Source organism: Osmerus mordax, unplaced genomic scaffold (genome assembly GCF_038355195.1).
Source record: "Osmerus mordax isolate fOsmMor3 unplaced genomic scaffold, fOsmMor3.pri Scaffold_101, whole genome shotgun sequence".
Taxonomy (NCBI): domain Eukaryota; kingdom Metazoa; phylum Chordata; class Actinopteri; order Osmeriformes; family Osmeridae; genus Osmerus; species Osmerus mordax.
The window spans coordinates 16,982-35,968 of NW_027120413.1; the positions used below are offsets into that span (position 1 = coordinate 16,982).

The 18,987-nt window shown below is 49.0% G+C and overlaps 2 protein-coding genes across 3 annotated transcripts; both read right to left on the reverse strand.

Annotated features, from left to right (window-relative positions):
* Positions 1-130: 130 nt before the first annotated feature.
* On the reverse strand, positions 131-14,746 carry LOC136939055 (gelsolin-like). Of its 2 annotated transcripts, XM_067231945.1 has the most exons (17): positions 14,630-14,746; positions 10,072-10,265; positions 9,668-9,822; positions 9,312-9,473; positions 8,758-8,907; positions 8,133-8,222; positions 7,662-7,794; positions 6,349-6,653; positions 5,311-5,444; positions 4,697-4,787; positions 4,425-4,451; positions 2,799-2,969; positions 2,281-2,455; positions 1,927-2,048; positions 1,756-1,833; positions 1,419-1,479; positions 131-1,227 (listed from the first exon to the last, which is right to left on the reverse strand). In XM_067231945.1, exons 2-17 carry the CDS (start codon positions 10,262-10,264, stop codon positions 1,058-1,060), a joined length of 2,217 nt encoding a protein of 738 aa, XP_067088046.1. In that variant the 5' UTR covers position 10,265; positions 14,630-14,746; the 3' UTR covers positions 131-1,057. The 2 variants fall into 2 exon arrangements, with proteins under 2 accessions (XP_067088046.1, XP_067088047.1); XM_067231946.1 differs by lacking the exon at positions 4,425-4,451.
* Positions 14,747-16,320: 1,574 nt separating this feature from the next.
* LOC136939054 (C-type lectin domain family 4 member E-like) lies at positions 16,321-18,070 on the reverse strand. The gene is made up of 5 exons (XM_067231944.1): positions 18,016-18,070; positions 17,761-17,850; positions 17,362-17,382; positions 16,895-17,037; positions 16,321-16,425 (listed from the first exon to the last, which is right to left on the reverse strand). Exons 1-5 carry the CDS (start codon positions 18,068-18,070, stop codon positions 16,321-16,323), a joined length of 414 nt encoding a protein of 137 aa, XP_067088045.1.
* Positions 18,071-18,987: the final 917 nt, after the last annotated feature.

Genomic DNA, 18,987 nt, shown 5'->3' on the forward strand with positions numbered 1-18,987 from the left:
ATGTTCACTTCATTTGTACTTATTACTTCAGTATGTACTTATTTTAGCTTGTACTCATGTAGGTAAAAACATACACGTGTCTGCACTGTTCAACTTTGCAACTTCTTTTTTCAACAACACAGACACGTACTTCTGGTATGACACTTAGTTTTATTACAGTTTACTTTTATTACAGTTTGGTAAAGCATTTGGAGCGTTTATTGAAAGTGACAGATGATCCGAAAGTTAAGAAAGAAAAATCGGAACGTGCGGTTGTGAAGGTTCTGGTAACTTCTGTCTATAGAGGCGTGAGGCTCCCACGGATGCCTCACCTAAACAAACACCTCCAATACAAGTCATCATATGGGTGTCTCCACCCAACCACTCACCCCTCCTCCACCCACCGCTGAGGGAAAGTAAACATAACTAATTGCCTTCTCCACCCCCAGCATTCATCTTTTATTCTGTCATGGCAGCACTCATGACATAATACACTACATATTGTGGCTGAAAAGTGTCAAAGAGATTAAGGCTTAACTGGCTGTATTGCATCATAGAGGAAGATGTTACGGGCAGTGAGTATTCCGTCATTACCAATTCATCGAGCAAGGCATCTTTCTTTTCATTCTCTGGTTATTAACGGATTACATGTACCGTTGGGTATGTTTTATATATTATAGATAACGTGTAAACAAGTATTTAAACTGTTTCTGAAAGTCAAGGCAGACCGGCGCGAAGCCCTTTTCGTTGGTCACATGATCGCATTTGCATATAAAAAGCTTCACACTTCTTGTGTCTATTCAAGCAAACGGGCAGGAGAGATTAACAGTGCACAGCCTACCCGTATCAGCTACGCTAGCTCATACAGTAAACCAGATACAATACAGTAAAACAACTACACTATCTGAAGTACATCGTTTACAACAAGAAAAAGGGGTAGCAAAAAAACTATTCTCAGAAGGGGGGGGGGGGGGGGGGTCGGGGTCAGGGGGGGCGGGTCGGGGTCAGGGGGGGGCAGCAGAGCAGGAATATCCTCACAGAGTCTTATTGGCAGCGCGAGTGGGTCAGAGGTCAGGGTTCACAGCTCCAGCTCAGCCATGGCGCGCTCCAGAGGGTCGCTGGTCCAGTACTCGTGGTCCCAGCCCAGGAACCACCCGGAGAAGGTTGGGGGCTCGAAGCCCTGCTTGATCTTCACGATGGGGGTGCGGCGGTCACGGTTGGCCGGGTCGGTCTCGATGTACCTGGCAGCTGAGGGGGGAGAGAGAAATCCAGGGTTACTACATTAATCCAGAGTTACTAAACTAATCCAGGATTACTACATTAATCCAGGGTTACTACATTAATCCAGGGTTACTAAACTAATCCAGGGTTACTACACTAATCCAGGGTTACTAAACTAATCCAGGGTTACTACATTAAACTAATCCAGGGTTACTTACCCGAGCCCATGGCCTCCGTCTTCTCCTCCTCGTGAGCCTCGTTACCGATCCAGACAAACACCTGCAGCACAGGATCATGTATCAGTACAGGCGGGACCTGAACCAACCACCTTGTTGTCTAGAGTCCAGTGCTCTAACCACTGAGCAAAACCCACTAACACGATGACTCTTCAGTGTTTACAGTTCCAAGAGGGATCCCTAGAAAGATCTACAGTTTCAGTGAGGATCTGTTCCTGATTCAGGAACTATAGTGTGTCTTCCTCCTCCTGCCCCCTCCTGCCTCCTCCTGCCCCCTCCTGCCTCCTCCAGCCCCTCAGGAGTGTCTGACCACTCATACCTGCTCATAGGTGTCCAGGATCATCACATCATCCGTAGCCAAGTCCTCCTGGGTCATCTCCCCTGGTACCTCCTCGATCTGGACAAACAGAAGGCCGTTACTAAGACAACCAGCCCAGGGGAGGAGTCACCAGGCTCGGCAGGGCCAGGCTGGGAGAGCGTGGAGACTCACCACGAAGTTGCCCGTCTTGTTGGAGCAGGCGAAGAGCCTGGGTGGGTGGGTGTCCATCTTGTTCTTGAGTCTGGAGGAGGTGCGGTACTCTGTCTGTCCTCCCAGGGCATCCCAGAACTCACCTGCACAGCACAGACACGCGCAGAACAGACATTGTCATGGTCAGAACAGACATTGTCATGGTCAGAACAGACATTGTCATGGTCAGAACAGACATTGTCATGGTCAGGGCAGAACAGACATGGTCATGGTAAGACACTGCCAGAACAGACATGGTCATGGTAAGACACTGCCAGAACAGACATGGTGCTGGTTAGGGCAGAACAGACATAAGTCCCTCCTCTGTGTCCTCACCGCTCTCTCCGCCCTCCGGAAGCTCAGACGCGGACACACCCAGGATGTCGCACAGCTGCTGGGCTCCCTGTTTCTCTGTTTCGTTGGCGCCCTGCCCCGCCCACAGGAAGGTCTCCGCCGGCGTCACTAGCAGGAAGGCGTCATTGGAGTTCAGGTTGGACGCCGTCGCGTCAACCTGGGGAGGCGGGGCCAAACCAATCGATGTGAAACCGTGAAACAGTATTCTGACTCTTAACCCAAACGATCGACATGAACAGGAATAACATTCCGACTAGAGGTAACACGATCGATGTGAAATCTTTTTCAAGATGAGGAATAACATTCTGACTATAAATCACACCAACATAGTGACATGCAGCATTTCCACATCCTACTAAGACCCAGCGACTCATTTATCTCCGCTGTTGCGGCGATAAGTTTCAGGCTTGTAACTGGAAAATCATAGAATAATCCTAATAATTGATTTGTATTCCCAGGTCTCAGTAGGATGCTGTGCAGGCCGCGCCCAGGTGACTCACCTCCACCGCCCGTGTGCACCCCGCGGAGTTGGAACGCACCTGGAAGAGGCGTGTCTCGGAGGGGGCACTCTGGCCCCCGTCTCTAGACGTACCTCCCTTGTACACCACCATGGGCATCCCCCCAAACAGGCTCATCAGATGGGCCGGCTCCTTCCCCTGCACCACCCTTACCTGCCACACACACACACACACACACAAATAACTCATTAACACTTTCATTTGGTTTCATAATGAGGGAAAATACCTTAATGAGAAATATGTTGAATTTTTTTCTTTACACGGCACTTTTTTACTTTTAAAGTCATGATCGAACTGATTGAAATGTATGATGAGATCCGTATCTAAATCCAGTGAGGTCTTTGGATTTATAGACGAGCCGTTATCAATCGATACAACAGTGGGAACGGCTCAAACGATTCACGGCGTTTTCCCAGCGCAACTGCAGAGGTCGCGCACAAGGGGGCAGCGTTGAGCTCTAAACAAACGACACGGAACACACAGAACGGGCCAGGAGTTCCACATTCCTTCCGGATCCCATCATGCCTTGCATGTGGCTTCCTGGAACTCCCAACTGTAGGGGGTCCTTGTGAGCAGGACGTGCCCAGCCAACCTCCATCCCAGGCAGGCACAAACAAGCCCCTCTCTCCCCTCCTCTACAACCTCCCTGGTCCTCTGCACGCCGTCCTAACCGTTTGGTCACTGAAGTGTTTGTTTATGTTCAACGCTGTTCCTCAGATCTGGGGACCTGCGTAGGCCTGAACAAAGTCTTGCTTTAGTAGGTTTGGGCTCCAAACTGGATCTGACAAGACTAAGGTCCAGAAGATTGGAGCGGATAGTGGTACAGTCTTAGTTCACTTCTGTGCTGCGATGTTAAGCCTGTCAGCTTAAGTTTGTTCATTTACATGCATTTGTAAGATCCATCCAATCATACACAACGCTTTTCACATGCTTGACTATAAATCACACGGTTAGGAAAGTCTGACAGGTTGATTAGTTGAGAAATGGGATTTTGGAGAACTTACAATGTTGCAGACTGTTTTATATTAAATCACAGAGTGATGTGATGCATCAACACAGGGTGTTTAACATACAGGCTGGACACAGACAAGCAGGATGCAACACAACACAAAACGATCACATGAACAATAACCAGATGAATCAGACCTTAAACAGAACACAAGGAATGTCGTGGGACAGCCTTACTCCTTGAGACAAACAAAACGATGGTTAGCACGAGATGAACCCCTGTTGCAGAGCGTTCAGGCTGGGCGGTGGGGGGTTAAGCCTTTTCTGTGAGGTCAGGTCAGGGCTTGTTTGGGAACTCGGACTGATAAGGAAATGAGGGGGGGAGGAGGGGGGAAGGGATGAAGGGAACTCCCTCACAACAATCCTGGCTGATATGTCCTGTTTAAAGCCTCGCTCGAGACGCAGATCAAGTTAACCCACAATCAGAACCGAGTGGCTTGTAATTACGCTGGATTTAAATTGAATAAAAGATGAATTGATTTACAACAGCAGGTAACAACTCCCCCTTCTCCCCCTCTCTCACACACACACAGGATATCAGTGCCCCCCTCCCCCCCATGCCAAACCCCTGAGGTCATGCAGAGATGAGAAGGAGGGTACCTGGGTAGTCATAGGAGCCCCAGCCACCTGGAGACACAGAGGTGCAGGAATGAAGGAAGACAGGGAAAGCAATGGAGACAGGGCGGAGAGAGGGAGGAGGGGAGGAGGAAGGGAGGAGGCCTGAGGGAGGGAGGAGGGACCAGGGAGAGGGGTTACTCTGGTGAAGGTGAAGAAGGAGAGCGGGCCAGACAGGGAATGAGATGGGAGACTGGGATGGTGAAAAAAGATGCCGGTTCAGAGTAGCTTCCCCATGCACGCCGCGCCATCGTTACCTGAACTGGACCTCCGCCAAGCTCATCGTCCAACTGGGCACCCAAGATGGCGGACGCCCCGATCTCATCCTGGGACGAGTCTGCTCCCTGCCTGGAACGATACACGATACACGATACAGAACGATACACGATACATATCGGAACAACACGATCCATATCTGCGCTGAAGACACTTTTTTAAAACCGTTTTCAAGTTTAAGGTAAGCTACGTGTTACAGCACAACTTTTGGTGTGTGTAAACAGCACCAAACTGCACTGGAGAAAACATCAATGCAGTCGTGCCCCTCCCCCAAAGTTGACATCCGATCATCTCCCCGGCCTGCAGCCTGACCAGACAGCTGATATCAGCTGCTCGTGGGAGTCAGATGGCTGAGCGGTGAGGGAGTTGGGCTAGTAATCTGAAGGTTGCCAGTTCGATTCCCGGCCGTGCAAAAATGACGTTGTGTCCTTGGGCAAGGCACTTCACCCTACTTGCCTCGGGGGGAATGTCCCTGTACTTACTGTAAGTCGCTCTGGATAAGAGCGTCTGCTAAATGACTAAATGTAATGTAAATGCTCGTCCTGAGTGTGGGGGCTCATCCCTGCGTGCGAGCCGCCTGTCTGGGATCTCCTACCACATGTAGATGATGTGGCCTTGCCGGCCAGCGTGCTGGTAGTTGTAGAGGATGATGTAGCTGTCTCCTCCGTAGAACTGCCCGTACGTGGACGGCTCCACGGACACCTTATCCGCTCCCTCGATACGCCAGATCTACACACACACGCACACACACACACACACGTCCACAGTCAACATCCACACACGGCCATCACGCAGGACAACATCTGTTCGTCGCTTGGGATGAAAGCGTCCGCCACGGAGTAAAATGTGAACCGTACTGGTGACAGTTTAGGTCCTGCTCCTTGTAATAAGCATTCGTTAATAGGTAATAAGGCCTTTATAACATGGTAATAAGGCCTTTATAACATGGTAATAAGGCCTTTATAACATGGTAATAAGGCCTTTATAACATGGTAATAAGGCACCTCGTTACCTGTCGACCAACACTCAGGACAAGCACCTTTAACCACAGTGGTCCCAGAGTACGGGGTCTGGTCCCAGAGTACGGGGTCTGGTCCCAGAGTACGGGGTCTGGTCCCAGAGTACGGGGTCTGGTCCCAGAGTACGGGGTCTGGTCCCAGAGTACGGGGTCTGGTCCCAGAGTACGGGGTCTGGTCCCAGAGTACGGGGTCTGGTCCCAGAGTACGGGGTCTGGTCCCAGAGTACGGGGTCTGGTCCCAGAGTACGGGGTCTGGTCCCAGAGTACGGGGTCTGGTCCCAGAGTACGGGGTCTGGTCCCAGAGTACGGGGTCTGGTCCCAGAGTACGGGGTCTGGTCCCAGAGTACGGGGTCTGGTCCCAGAGTACGGGGTCTGGTCCCAGAGTACGGGGTCTGGTCCCAGAGTACGGGGTCTGGTCCCAGAGTACGGGGTCTGGTCCCAGAGTACGGGGTCTGGTCCCAGAGTACGGGGTCTGGTCCCAGAGTACGGGGTCTGGTCCCAGAGTACGGGGTCTGGTCCCAGAGTACGGGGTCTGGTCCCAGAGTACGAGGTCTGGTCCCAGAGTACGGGGTCTGGGTGGATGTGTGAAGATGACCTCCACCTGCGCCACCTCACCTGCTTCTCTCCGGTGCCCCCGTCTACCATGCCGTGCTGGGCAGCCATGGGGGCAGACTCGTGGAGGGTGGAGGCGTCGAAGGCCACCTTCTCGATCTTTGCGATGCTGTTGGAGATGTAGGCCACGCCCAGGCCCTCCGTCTGGTCCTTGTCCCGCCAGTTCTTGAAGAACTGCTTGAAGAGCGGAGTCTCGCCCATCTCCGGCAGGATCTGGATCTGGGTCTGCTTGGGGTAGCCCATCTTCTTGATGAACTCTTCCGCAGTCTTCATGGCCACCTTGCGCTCCTCCATGTTCGCATCCTTGCCTGTGTTTGTGTGTGTGTGTGTGTGGGAGGGAGGTGTTGGTGTGTGTGTTTGTGGGGTGGGGTGCGTGTGTGTGGAGGGTGTGGGGTGTGTGTGAGGGGAGAGACAATAACTTGGTTCACTGAGCCTTCGGAAATGAACAACAATTAAATCACCAGAGATTTACAGAATTTTGTTACTTCTCTTCAACACTCCCTCTCACTTTCCTCCCCTGCTCTGTGAGGTCTCCTCCCACTTTCCTCCCCTGCTCTGTGAGGTCTCCTCCCACTTTCCTCCCCTGCTCTGTGAGGTCTCGTCCCACATGACTCCCCTGCTCTGTGAGGTCTCGTCCCACATGACTCCCCTGCTCTGTGAGGTCTCATCCCACATGACTCCCCTGCTCTGTGAGGTCTCGTCCCACATGACTCCCCTGCTCTGTGAGGTCTCGTCCCACTTTCCTCCCCTGCTCTGTGAGGTCTCGTCCCACATGACTCCCCTGCTCTGTGAGGTCTCGTCCCACATGACTCCCCTGCTCTGTGAGGTCTCGTCCCACATGACTCCCCTGCTCTGTGAGGTCTCGTCCCACATGACTTCCCTGCTCTGTGAGGTCTCGTCCCACATGACTTCCCTGCTCTGTGAGGTCTCGTCCCACATGACTTCCCTGCTCTGTGAGGTCTCGTCCCACATGACTCCCCTGCTCTGTGAGGTCTCGTCCCACATGACTCCCCTGCTCTGTGAGGTCTCGTCCCACATGACTCCCCTGCTCTGTGAGGTCTCGTCCCACATGACTCCCCCGAGACACAACGCTCCTGTTCTCTCACCCGGCCCGCAACACCATAACTGTCACGACCAGGGCACGGAAGCTGCCTTAACACGCTAAAACAAAACAAGCTATTGTCATCCCCGTCCACTGTAACTGCATCCCAAACAGCCTGTCTCCAAAACAACGCTTCCGTTTTTGGCTGTCCCTCGTGTTTTTGGTCAAGGCTGGAGCCTTCCTCCTCCCCAGTCAGGCAGAGTCCCAGGCTGACCTTTCCACACGAAGATCTTCCCGTCGGAGCCGTGGTCCAGGATGAAGCAGTCGGTGGACTCCAGGGCACCCTGGGAGAACGGGTTCTCCGCCGCCACCAGAGCAATGGCCATGTCTCCACTGGCGTCAGATACCTGGGGGGGGAGGGGGGGGGGGGAGAGGATGGGGGGGGAGAGGGTGAGGATGAGAGGGGGGGGTGGGGAGGAGAGGGGGAGGATGGGGAGGAGAAGGGGAGGATGGGTAAGTAGTGAGTAATGTCATTTCCAGTCAGTAAAGTCCAGGAACTATACAATCTAATATCAAGCTCCAAAGCTACATTGCCTCAGATTTCAGTCCATAACGCACTTCCAGAACACGATACAAAACACATGGCTAGGGGGCACGCTCTGCGGAACCAGTACAGCCGGTCTGCCTGTGAACACAACACTTCCAGCTCCACTTCCTGTGAACACATCACTTCCTGCTGCTCTACCTTGTACAGTTTGGCCAACTTCCTGTTTGAGGAGTCGGCTTTGACGTCATCGGTGACTCCTTCAGGAAGCTCTGGTTTGGCTCCCAACACCTGCCGTCCAACACACAGACCAGCTCGATCAGAAACACAGACAGCACACGCACAGTACAGCTCTGTACCCATGTGTTTAACCACAAACCTCTCATACGCGGGTGTAGCTCAGTGGTAGATTATTAGATACTGCAGATCAGGTTACACGTTACTCCACCCCCCCCCCCCCCCCTCCCCTCTCCTCTCCAGTGGGTGCCTTAAACAACAGCATTTGCTAATTGGCTGCATCGTTAAATTGTTATGTTATTGTCCAGACAGGGTGCAGGTGGGAGGAGGTACAGAGATAATGGTGTTGTTGATGATGGTGAGGGTGGTGTAAGGGTGGTGTGTTGACAGACATTACATTTACATTTAGTCATTTAGCAGACGCTCTTATCCAGAGCGACTTACAGTAAGTACAGGGACATTCCCCCCGAGGCAAGTAGGGTGAAGTGCCCTGCCCAAGGACACGTCATTTGGCACGGCCAGGAATCGAACCGGCAATCTTCTGATTACTAGCCCGATTCCCTAACCACTCAGCCACCTGACATCTCACCTCCAGCATTTTGTCTCGCTCCGCCCCCTCGTCACACACGTACACGCGCGCTCGACCGCTGCGCTCGTTGTCACGGATACCCTTCGCCAGCTGAGTGGCCTTGAGCTTCTCGAAGCGGTTGCTCTGGGAACCGCACCACTGGTAGATCTCCTGCAAGCCACAGGAAGTGAGGTCACGGTGTGTCCATGCTAGTCCCAGCCTAGTCCCATCCAAGTCCCATTCTAACTCCATGTTAGTCCCATCCTAGTCCCATCCTAGTCCCATCCAAGTCCCATTCTAACCCAATGTTAGTCCCATCCTAGTCCCATCCAAGTCCCATCCAAGTCCCATTCTAACCCCATGTTAGTCCCATCCTAGTCCCATCCTAGTCCCATCCTAGTCCCATCCTAGTCCCATCCAAGTCCCATCCAAGTCCCATCCAAGTCCCATCCAAGTCCCATTCTAACCCCATGTTAGTCCCATCCTAGTCCCATCCAAGTCCCATTCTAACCCCATGTTAGTCCCATCCTAGTCCCATCCTAGTCCCACGCTAGTCGTTATCTGCGGTGACTCACATTCCCCAGGTCCACAATGAAACAGTCTCCCTGGTTAAAGCTGTCCCAGGAGACCGGAACCTCAGTTGCCCGGACAACGCGACGACCTTTGACCTGCAGCACACGCTGCATGATGACCTCGTTGGTGACAACGTGCTTGAACCCGGACGCCACGCCTCCTTTCTGGAACAGGAAGTGGTTGCAAAGGAGACTTGGGTCAGACAGGAATTTCCTGTCAGACATGTTCACTACTGATGCTCATGAAAAAAATTACAAAGTTCAAAGTTCATCGCAACAACCTATCACAGGCCACACAGACACAGCTGTGTGACCATCCAAACACGAACAGGACGAACAGGACGAAGACAGGACCTCACCATGTACTTGATGCCAGACTTGAAGTACCCCAGGAAGGGTTTGGACTCGTGGCCCTGGACCTCTCGGTACTGGATGGGTTTACCTCCCAGGTAGTCGTCCATCTGGACCGTGAAAATGGCCGCCGAGCCGCTCTCATCCTGGGAGCAGAAGTCCCCTGAACGCAGGAATACAGCTACAGAGTTAGCTTCCATGCTAGCCTTAACACAGCTACCGAGTTAGCTTCCATGCTAGCCTTAACACAGCTACCGAGTTAGCTTCAATGCTAGCCTTAACACAGCTACCAAGTTAGCTTCAATGCTAGCCTTAACACAGCTACCAAGTTAGATTCAATGCTAGCCTGAACAAAGTTACTGAGTAAGCTCCCCTTGGCCCCCCAGCCCTCCGGCCCCCCGGCCCTCCTCACCCAGCCAGAAGTGCAGGTCATACTGCAGGTTCCCGGAGCGCTGCTTGATGGTGTTGAGCACCAGGTAGGCGTCTCCTGTGTAGAACCCTCCGTACAGGTTCTCCGGGACGGGAACCAGGTCGAACTTCTCAATCCTCCAAACCTGCAGGCCAGGCTGCTGCCCCGCACGCTCAAACTCTGGGTGGTACGCCATGCTGAGGAACACACACATAAGGTACACACACACACACACTCTGGGTTATAATGGATACAGTCAAGCAGAACACAAGACACAGTATGTTTTGGTAGCCCACGCCTCATATAGATCCGTCGCCATGGATACGAAGATAACATTTCCTGGTGTTTCGGTCGTCAGTGAGTCACAGGTGCCATCTGTGGACTTCCTGGTTAACAGGAAGAGGAAGAGAGAGATGACTCAGGTCTGGGAGGGACACCCCAGCGGTGGCTCTCTCACACACACACACTCACACACACACAGTACACTCACACACACTTGAGTCATTTCAGACACCGAAAGCCACGGCGCTACGCTAACAGCTTGGAGTGGGTGCCAGCGCTAGGAGTGATTACCACCCACTTGGACCAGCCTGCCAAGCGGAAATGTTTGGGATTTTTAAGATGTGAGTCGGGCATCCTGTTAATATCTGACTCACAGCTCTCAGCCGGACGTTGTGGCTACTGGAGACCAGCAGGTCAACAGTCTACCACTAGCCAGGTGGGTGTAACAGCAGCTCCTGTGTTTGCAAAGGCAGACTGCTGAAGGTACCGCCCACACGACAGGATCACAACCAGGAAGAAAGTATTTACTCAGCAGTGAAAGACCCTTAGATTTAGTTTATTTTTCTCTCTCCAGAAAAGTTATACAAAGCAGCTTAAAAAGGTAAAATAGGACACGGTCGAACTGAAACAGTGAGGAAAGAGAGCGCCACGCAAATCACATCCCCGTTTAGTCGTCCAGACCGCGTAAACATGCTTCCAGCTGAGACGTGGTGTTGCAGGAAGTAAACAGTGTCTGCACGCGAGCAGTGCGGTGTTCCTCCAGACGCCATCTCTCCTGCCCTCTCTCCTGAGAGAGAGAGAGAGAGAGAGAGAGAGAGAGAGAGAGAGAGAGAGAGAGAGAGAGAGAGAGAGAGAGAGCAGGAGAAAGGACTGAGGTTTGGGGCTCCCTGTCTGTTTGCTGGCCTCAGCGCCCGCCCACAGGCATGGGAGGAATGGGCTTGTGACCTTGTTCGGAAGAGAAGGAGTTCAAAACTCTTTAAACTCTCTTTAAAATCGGGAGTTTCTGTTCTGGCTTGGCTCTCGTTACAGCCTTGTGGGGTGGAGGAGAAGAGAATCTCTCCTCTTGTCTTGAAGACCCAGTCATTGACATGCTTCCCCACCCTATAAACAACACCCTACCTCCTCTATCTAACGCTAGTATGGATGGTCTCCGATTTCATCCCCTAGAGCTTCCGGTTTTGAAAAGGAGGAACAACACGTCACCATGGGAACTGAGAAACAATATCTTGCTTTGGTTCACAGACTTCCCTGGCCATAAAAGCACATTAATTCCTGTTTGAGTTCCACATCATAACCTTCCCCCAAATGAGAGAGTTGTTTCTGACAATCTGTTAAAAGCAAAGACGGGAGTTCTGGGGTAAAAAAAAAAAGTTTTATTTGGCATCATTTTACAGGTAGAAGTCAGATCTGAGCTTTGACAGAAATGCGTGTTCTGTCAGCGAGAACATCAAGGAGGCAGCGCAGGATCTGTGAATTAGCATCCCAAACATCTCTGTTCTGAGGAGCGACTCACATCTCCTCAGGAACAGGAGCTAATTAGCCGGGCAGACGACATCTATCACAGACAAACATCACACCAGAGCCAGGCATACGCCAGGCACACGCCAAGCACACGCCAAGCACACGCCAAGCACACGCCAAGAGAAGCGGGTACTGACAGGCCAAAAAGTTTGAAATTTGTTTGTAAAATCACTAGAACTAATGCTTGTTTATCCCTTGATAAAATGTACACAAATTAAGATTAGATGATAGTTGAACACTAAGACTTCTAGGCACCAAAGGCCTGTGTTATTATGGGATTGACGTTTCCATGGTTTCGATGGGCAGGGGCCACAGAGGTGGTTTGGTAGGCTCAACAATATGGGCAGCTGAAATAGAACAGGTCACGAGACTGCTGACAAGCATTTTGATTGGCCCCTGGAGTAAGACAGGGAGTTCCCCCCCCCCTCCCCCCCTCCCTCTTTCCCTCTCTCTCCCTCTTTCCCTCTTTCTCTCACTGCCCTCATAAAGTGAGTCAGTCATTCCAGAAACCTCGTCCTCCACCGATCAGGAGATCCCCAGTAACGGAACGTTTCTCTTCTTCACTGTGTTTCTTCTTCTTCCCCCCCCCCAATAAATCACACAGGAGAAGTTGGGAAAACTCCTCCGTTTGAGGGTGAAGGACACCTTTCACCTGAAGCCTGTCTTAGGGAGAGAGGCTCTGATTATGTCCTGTCCTGCTTCCAGACCCAGCTAGCTCCACAGTCTCCCTACATTTACATTTAGTCATTTAGCAGACGCTCTTATCCAGAGCGTCTTACAGTAAGTACAGGGACATTCCCCCTAGGCAAGTTGGGTGAAGTGCCTTGCCTAAGGACACAACGTCATTTGGCATGGCCGGGAATCGAACTGGCAACCTTCAGATTACTAGCCCGCTTCCCTAACCGCTCAGCCACCTGACCCCCCTACATGCTGGACTCTCCCTGCCCCGAGAGCCCGTCGTTTGGCTGCACGGCTAGCTTCCTCACAGCCCCTGGTTCCTCTCGCAGGGGATTCTAGGGCAGGGCTGTGACTCACTTTCTCCAGCTGCCTCTGCCTGTGATGCACGCAGATCTGCCCTCCCTGACTCTGCCAGACTTCTGACTCTGTCTCACTCTGGGCAGCTCACAGTTGACACACAGAGACTGACTACACTGAGAGGAAGATTACCACGCCATATGGACGTTTATGGCATTGTGAACACTTTCAGTTTGCACACACACACACACACACACACATACGTAGTACTACTGCTACAGGGAGCCTTATGACTTGCCTGGGTGGAGTTTTCAAAAGGGTTCAAAGTCAAAGATAAATGACAGCCTTTGTATTTACCCCCGGATTCTCCTTCTCTGCTTCTAGTTGATATGAAACACAAACACACATCTGAAACACCCTTCCACCCAACTCATGCACACACACACACACACACATCTGAAAAACCCTTCCCCCCCAACTCATGCACGCACACACACACATCTGAAAACACCCTTCCCCCCAACTCATGCACACACACACACATACACACAGTCACACACACACACACACAGGCACACGTATGCATTGTGATAGCTGGTCGTGGTTGTCAAGTGAACACAGTGAGTTTGAAGAGGGGCTCGGCTGGATTAGGTGTCCTGTAATCTCTGGCGTCAGTTGGCTGGGAGGGAGGGATCCCAAACACACTCTCTCCCTGACACACACACACACACACGCCTTTGCACGCGCGCACACACACAACCAACCACACAGGCAACCGGACACACACATACCCACCCACGCACTCTTACACACCCACATTAAGACACACACACCCACACACGACCAGACAACAGATGACCCAGACATCCGCAGAATGACTATGACGGTGTTTACTTCCTCTATATGTGGATATTCACACACAAGATCACTGTTTGGTACTGTGCGTGTTTCTATGGTAACAGCAGATGTCCATTTATAGATAAGGGAAGGCCCAGCTGCTAGTTGACAAGTGTGAGATAAAAAAAAAAAAAAAGATTGAATTGACACACTAATGGATTATTGTTCGAATAAAACCCCAGATATCGTAGATGTTTATGTGAGAGAGACATTGAGGTCAGGAAATGTTACATGTTTCACTAATGATCAGGTTTGATCCAAATGTAGACGGTATACCCACCAGTTCCTCACTGTGACGTTTTTGTTTGATAAGACTAACTGTAAGTACCAGTAAGTATAATAACTAGTTATCTGGCCTTGAACATCTGATGCTATAATACATCATATTCAGGCACAGTACTTTACAACCACACTACTTCGTACTTAACTGCAATTAATGAATGAGGACAACAAAGTTTCTCACGATTTTTCTTTCCACTTACATCCAGGGATTTCACTTTGACCATATATGGCATCACCCGTGCTTTTGCCATTAATATATCAGCGAATCTCTCTGAATGAACACTAGATCCACCGGGCGGATAAACAGGATGAGCTAGCATTTAATCGTGCACAGGGTGCTGATCGATAACTAGAAACGCAACATGACGTAGGCTACTGTATGCGGGGATCTTTCTACTGCAGAAAATGTCGCAGATATTGAGACAAATGCTGCCTATCATTTCAGAATAAGCTACATCTAACTCGAAACCTCGGTATAAACAAACGGCCCGGGTGCAGCTTAAAGCAAAGTCAAATCACTGCGCATATCGTATTACATTATACTTGTAAATGCAGCTTTTGCATCAGAACACGTCGTTTTATCAAACTAATGGTTAGCGCTTACCTATTTCTGAATTGTGAGGACTGTAGGCCGCTGTGGAGAAAACGAGGATTTTAAACTCGTCAGGACAGTCTCGCAGACTAGACTGTTTGGAAGCGCTGGCTACTCTCCGGACCAGGCTACACCCCTCTGACACGCTCTGCACTTCACACAGAGCAAAGAGGTTAACCCTTCCCCGTCTGAATCACACACAATATTTGTTAACAGGCCAACACGGCACACGGGCAATGACCACAGTTCCCATCCCGACCCACTGTTAGCCTACTAGTTTAGTAAACATTTCAATTTTTATAACTTATTATAAAGGTTGCTTCTTTCAGACATTTTTCATGTGTTTTGTATGTGTTTATTACCATTAAGCCCCTATAGTACAGTTCTCTACGGTATTTCAGTAAAAGTACTTTAAGGTCCACTGTTGTTGGGCTCCCCAGATCACCGTGGGAACACAGAATCATCATGACACGTTTTTAGGAGCCAAGATCATTTATAGGAAGAAGGATTTCGCTTACGTTGTGGTCAGCGGTGTCCTGTCTGGTAAAGACGTCATGGTAACGACGTCATGGTAACGACACACTATAAAGCATTTGGAGATGATCAGGTAATAAATAGAGACAAGTTGGAAGATGACAATCACTTTTTTATTTATTTACTCAACGTAAAACATGCAATTAGTCCTATTCAGAGTATGTAAATATGATTTTATTTTGATAGTTAGTAGCACTTCATTTATTAGAGGGAAGCAGATGAAACATTAAAATAACCAAGCTCTGTGGTAGATACTACTGACTGCTAGGAGAAACAAAATGTTCTATTTTTGTGTGTCTTTTACATTTCAAATCCTTACATACGTTTGGTCATTACATTTACATGTATTCATTTAGTAGATGCTTTTATCCAAAGCGACTTCCAAGAGAGAGCTTTACAAAAGTGCATAGGTCAATGATCATAAACAACGAGGTAGCCCCCAAAACATAGTGGGTAGCCAAAACATGAAGCATATATTGTGAAAAGCAAATAAGTGCCAATGGGAAGAACCATAAGGTATTCAAACAAATTACAAATTAAACAACATGAACCTCAAAAGTGCTAGAGTGTACCTGTAGGAAAGCAAGCAACAATGTTATAATTTACAGCGAGTACAAGTAGTTAAATCAGTTCAAACTAACCAACAAGAGCAACAAGTCGCTCAATAAGAGTCGTTGTGATCCTAGAGGAAATAACCTACCATCGTATCCATCATTACAATGCAGTCTTTGTAAACAATTTTCCAAATTTGTAATGTAACTTTAGTTATATTCCTTTTTCACATAGCCAGTAATGAGAAAAAAAACAACCATTGTCATTCCATGAAAGGGTAAAACTAGATCTCTTGTATGAATGAACACAGTCCTCATCACGATTACCTGAATACTTGTAATTGTCAGGCTGAAGAGATGTCCAGAACCTACAGGGTTAAACATCAACACAACCAGACAGTCACACACTGAGGTCCACTTCTGGGTCATACAGAATGAGAAGTCCTCCTGTACATGTCGAGTCGAATACTGGATATGATTGTGCATGGTGAACTTATTTGACAATGTAATTGGTTATAGTGCACCAGGCAAACTCAGTGAAGAAAGCTGTAATATCTTAGAGTCTTACTGTTAGAGATGGTTTATGAGTCTAGGGACTACAGAAAGAGTAGTTTTCTCTTACGATGTATTCAGTGGAGTTCCATCCACCCAGATCCAGGTCCCTTCTGTTACTGTGTCGGTCAGACCGATCCAAACTCCCTTGTTGAGGTTATTGAGGAATGCCTCATGGAGAAGGGATAAGAGCAGTTTTATTACCCTGATCAACCCTGATCAACCCTGATCAAACTTGACCTTATCCTGTACGTTTCTGGTATGACTTTCTTACTTACATTTAGTCATTTTAGCAGACGCTCTTATCCAGAGCGACTTACAGTAAGTACAGGGACATTCCCCCCGAGGCAAGTAGGGTGAAGTGCCTTGCCCAAGGACACAACGTCAGTTGGCATGACCGGGAATCGAACTGGCAACCTTCGGATTACTAGTCTGACTCCCTCACCGCTCAGCCACCTGACTCCCTACTTACTCTCTCTCTCTCTCTCTCTCTCTCTCTCTCTCTCTCTCTCTCTCTCTCTCTCTCTCTCTCTCTCTCTCTCTCTCTCTCTCTCTCTCTCTCTCTCTCTCTCTCTCTCTCTCTCTCTCTCTCTCTCTCTCTCTCTCTCTCTCTCTCTCTCTCTCTCTCTCTCTCTCTCACCTGTTCCTCTGGGCTGTTTATGATCACCAGGTCTGCTCCTCTCCCTATACAGTCCTGTCTGCTGTCAGCCCAGTTCTTCTTCTCAGTAGAGACGTAGTAACAGCTACAACCAAACTTCAGCCAGCCAGCAGGACAGGTGACCTCTGAAAACACAACAGAGAACATGTTTCCTATTGGCTTATTTCAGAACAGCTGCAGCCAAACCTCCTCCATCCATTGTTACTCTCTGCAACGCTGAACAGATGATTAGTTGTAAATATCAAACTTCCTCAAGTCTTTAAACAAAATATTTCAGTTCAAACTCTATATTTAAAGATATATTTTCTAAAAGTATACAACCAACACCAACATATTAAAACAGTCCTTCAATTCACCACTTAGCCTCCTCTTAAGGTCATCTCTCTCTCTGGTCAGGATGGTGTTACTGGTCTGTAACTGGTCTCTCTCTCTGGTCAATATGGTGTTACTGGTCTCAAACTGATTGTTGGCTGTAAAATATAAATGAGGGTAACTTTTGCAAAGCAGAAGATGTGGTTGAAACATTCTACCGGACAGTACAACTTCCCCTGTTCTTTAAGAAACATGAAGTGGATGTTTATTTTTAGTGTTGTATAACACAGAAAGTCAAATGAAGATGTTACTTGTTTTTAACAAGATCATTTGCACAGTTGTAGCAATTGGAACCTTTACCTCAGGGGCGGCTTGTCGGTATGCAAGTTAAACAAGGGGCTCACTAGCTGAACTGTGTGATATTGCCGTTTTGACATTAATAATGTATACAAAATAATAATGTTATCTTAAAAGAATAACTTCTCCTTAATGATGCTGACATTATGATAGTAATGTTTGCAATTCCCCAGACTCACAGAAGGCCAGACGGAGGGAGATGTTGAGAGTGGCTTGTAGGACACACAGCAGCCCGAAGCTCACGATGACCCACCTGTAGGACCCAATCTCTGAGGGACAAACAGATGCACACACATAAACACAGACACACAAATACTCATATACATACACAAACACACAGCATCAATACAAACATACACTTTAATCACATTTTAAAAGTATACATGTTTGAAAGTAGTGCACCTGCTGACTTGAGGGTGCAGGTTCTGTCATACCTGACTTTGGGGTCTTCTCTTCAGCCTGGTCTGGGGTCTTAGTCTGAACATCCATGGTTGGAGCTTCATAAATGTTTAAATCCTCCATCTCCATCTCTCTATGATCTCTATAATCCGCCATCCCTACCAACTCTGTTCTTCTGGTTCTGTATACAATATTATATGTTACATACAGGATGTCACTATGTGACACCTCATGGTTTTCTCACAACTTTGTTTGTCACTGGGCTGTCAGCAGTTTAACCACACACGGCAACCACTCTGCATAGCAACCATAACCAGGAACTAGGAAGTCAGTCAGGCCACGCTAGGTTGTATATTCTCTCTCTGGTCTGGGGTCTGTGTGTTAATGTACTCCACATCCATCCGCTGACCTCTGAACACAGCATCCCTACCAACTCTGTTCTTCCTGGTTCTGTGTAGAATATAAACATGTCAGCCACACATGTTTACAACATGCTTACACACATTCTTTTAGCAAAAATATGCATCCATATGCAAGCCCTGCATATATATATATATAAGAAATGGTTTTTTAAATGTCTTCCTTTGAGTAAGCCTTCATGTCCTACATGTGGAAGCGCTGGCTACTCTCCGGACCAGGCTACACCCCTCTGAGACGCTCTGCACTTCACACAGAGCAAAGAGGTTAACCCTTCCCCGTCTGAATCAAACACAATATTTGTTAAGAGGCCAACACGGTACACGGGCAATGACCACAGTTCCATCCCGACCCACTATTAGCCTACTAGTTTAGTAAAAATGCCGCTTTTTATAGCTTATATGTATCATATAGCCTAGATAAAAGCTATAGGACAATTATTTCAAATAGGAGCCTGTCGATGGGCAAGCTAATGTGGATGATGGATGCAGAACGTTTTTCCTGATTGTAAAAGTAAGCGTTGACTTTAGCGTGACTGGCCCTAGATATTGATACAAAATGGGATGTTGGTATCAAAGCTTTAGAAATTG

Coding starts and splice junctions, on each gene's coding strand:
- LOC136939054 (XM_067231944.1), bottom strand. CDS start 18,070: ATGGATGTTCAGACTAAGACCCCAGACCAGGCTGAAGAGAAGACCCCA. Junction 17,851..18,015: donor AGAGAAGACCCCAAAGTCAG/GTATGACAGAAC, acceptor TTTGTCCCTCAG/AGATTGGGTCCTACAGGTGG. Junction 17,383..17,760: donor CTCCCTCCGTCTGGCCTTCT/GTGAGTCTGGGG, acceptor TATATTTTACAG/CCAACAATCAGTTTGAGACC.
- LOC136939055 (XM_067231945.1), bottom strand. CDS start 10,264: ATGGCGTACCACCCAGAGTTTGAGCGTGCGGGGCAGCAGCCTGGCCTG. Junction 8,908..9,311: donor TCATTGTGGACCTGGGGAAT/GTGAGTCACCGC, acceptor TGTGGCTTGCAG/GAGATCTACCAGTGGTGCGG. Junction 8,223..8,757: donor AGCGAGACAAAATGCTGGAG/GTGAGATGTCAG, acceptor GTTGGACGGCAG/GTGTTGGGAGCCAAACCAGA.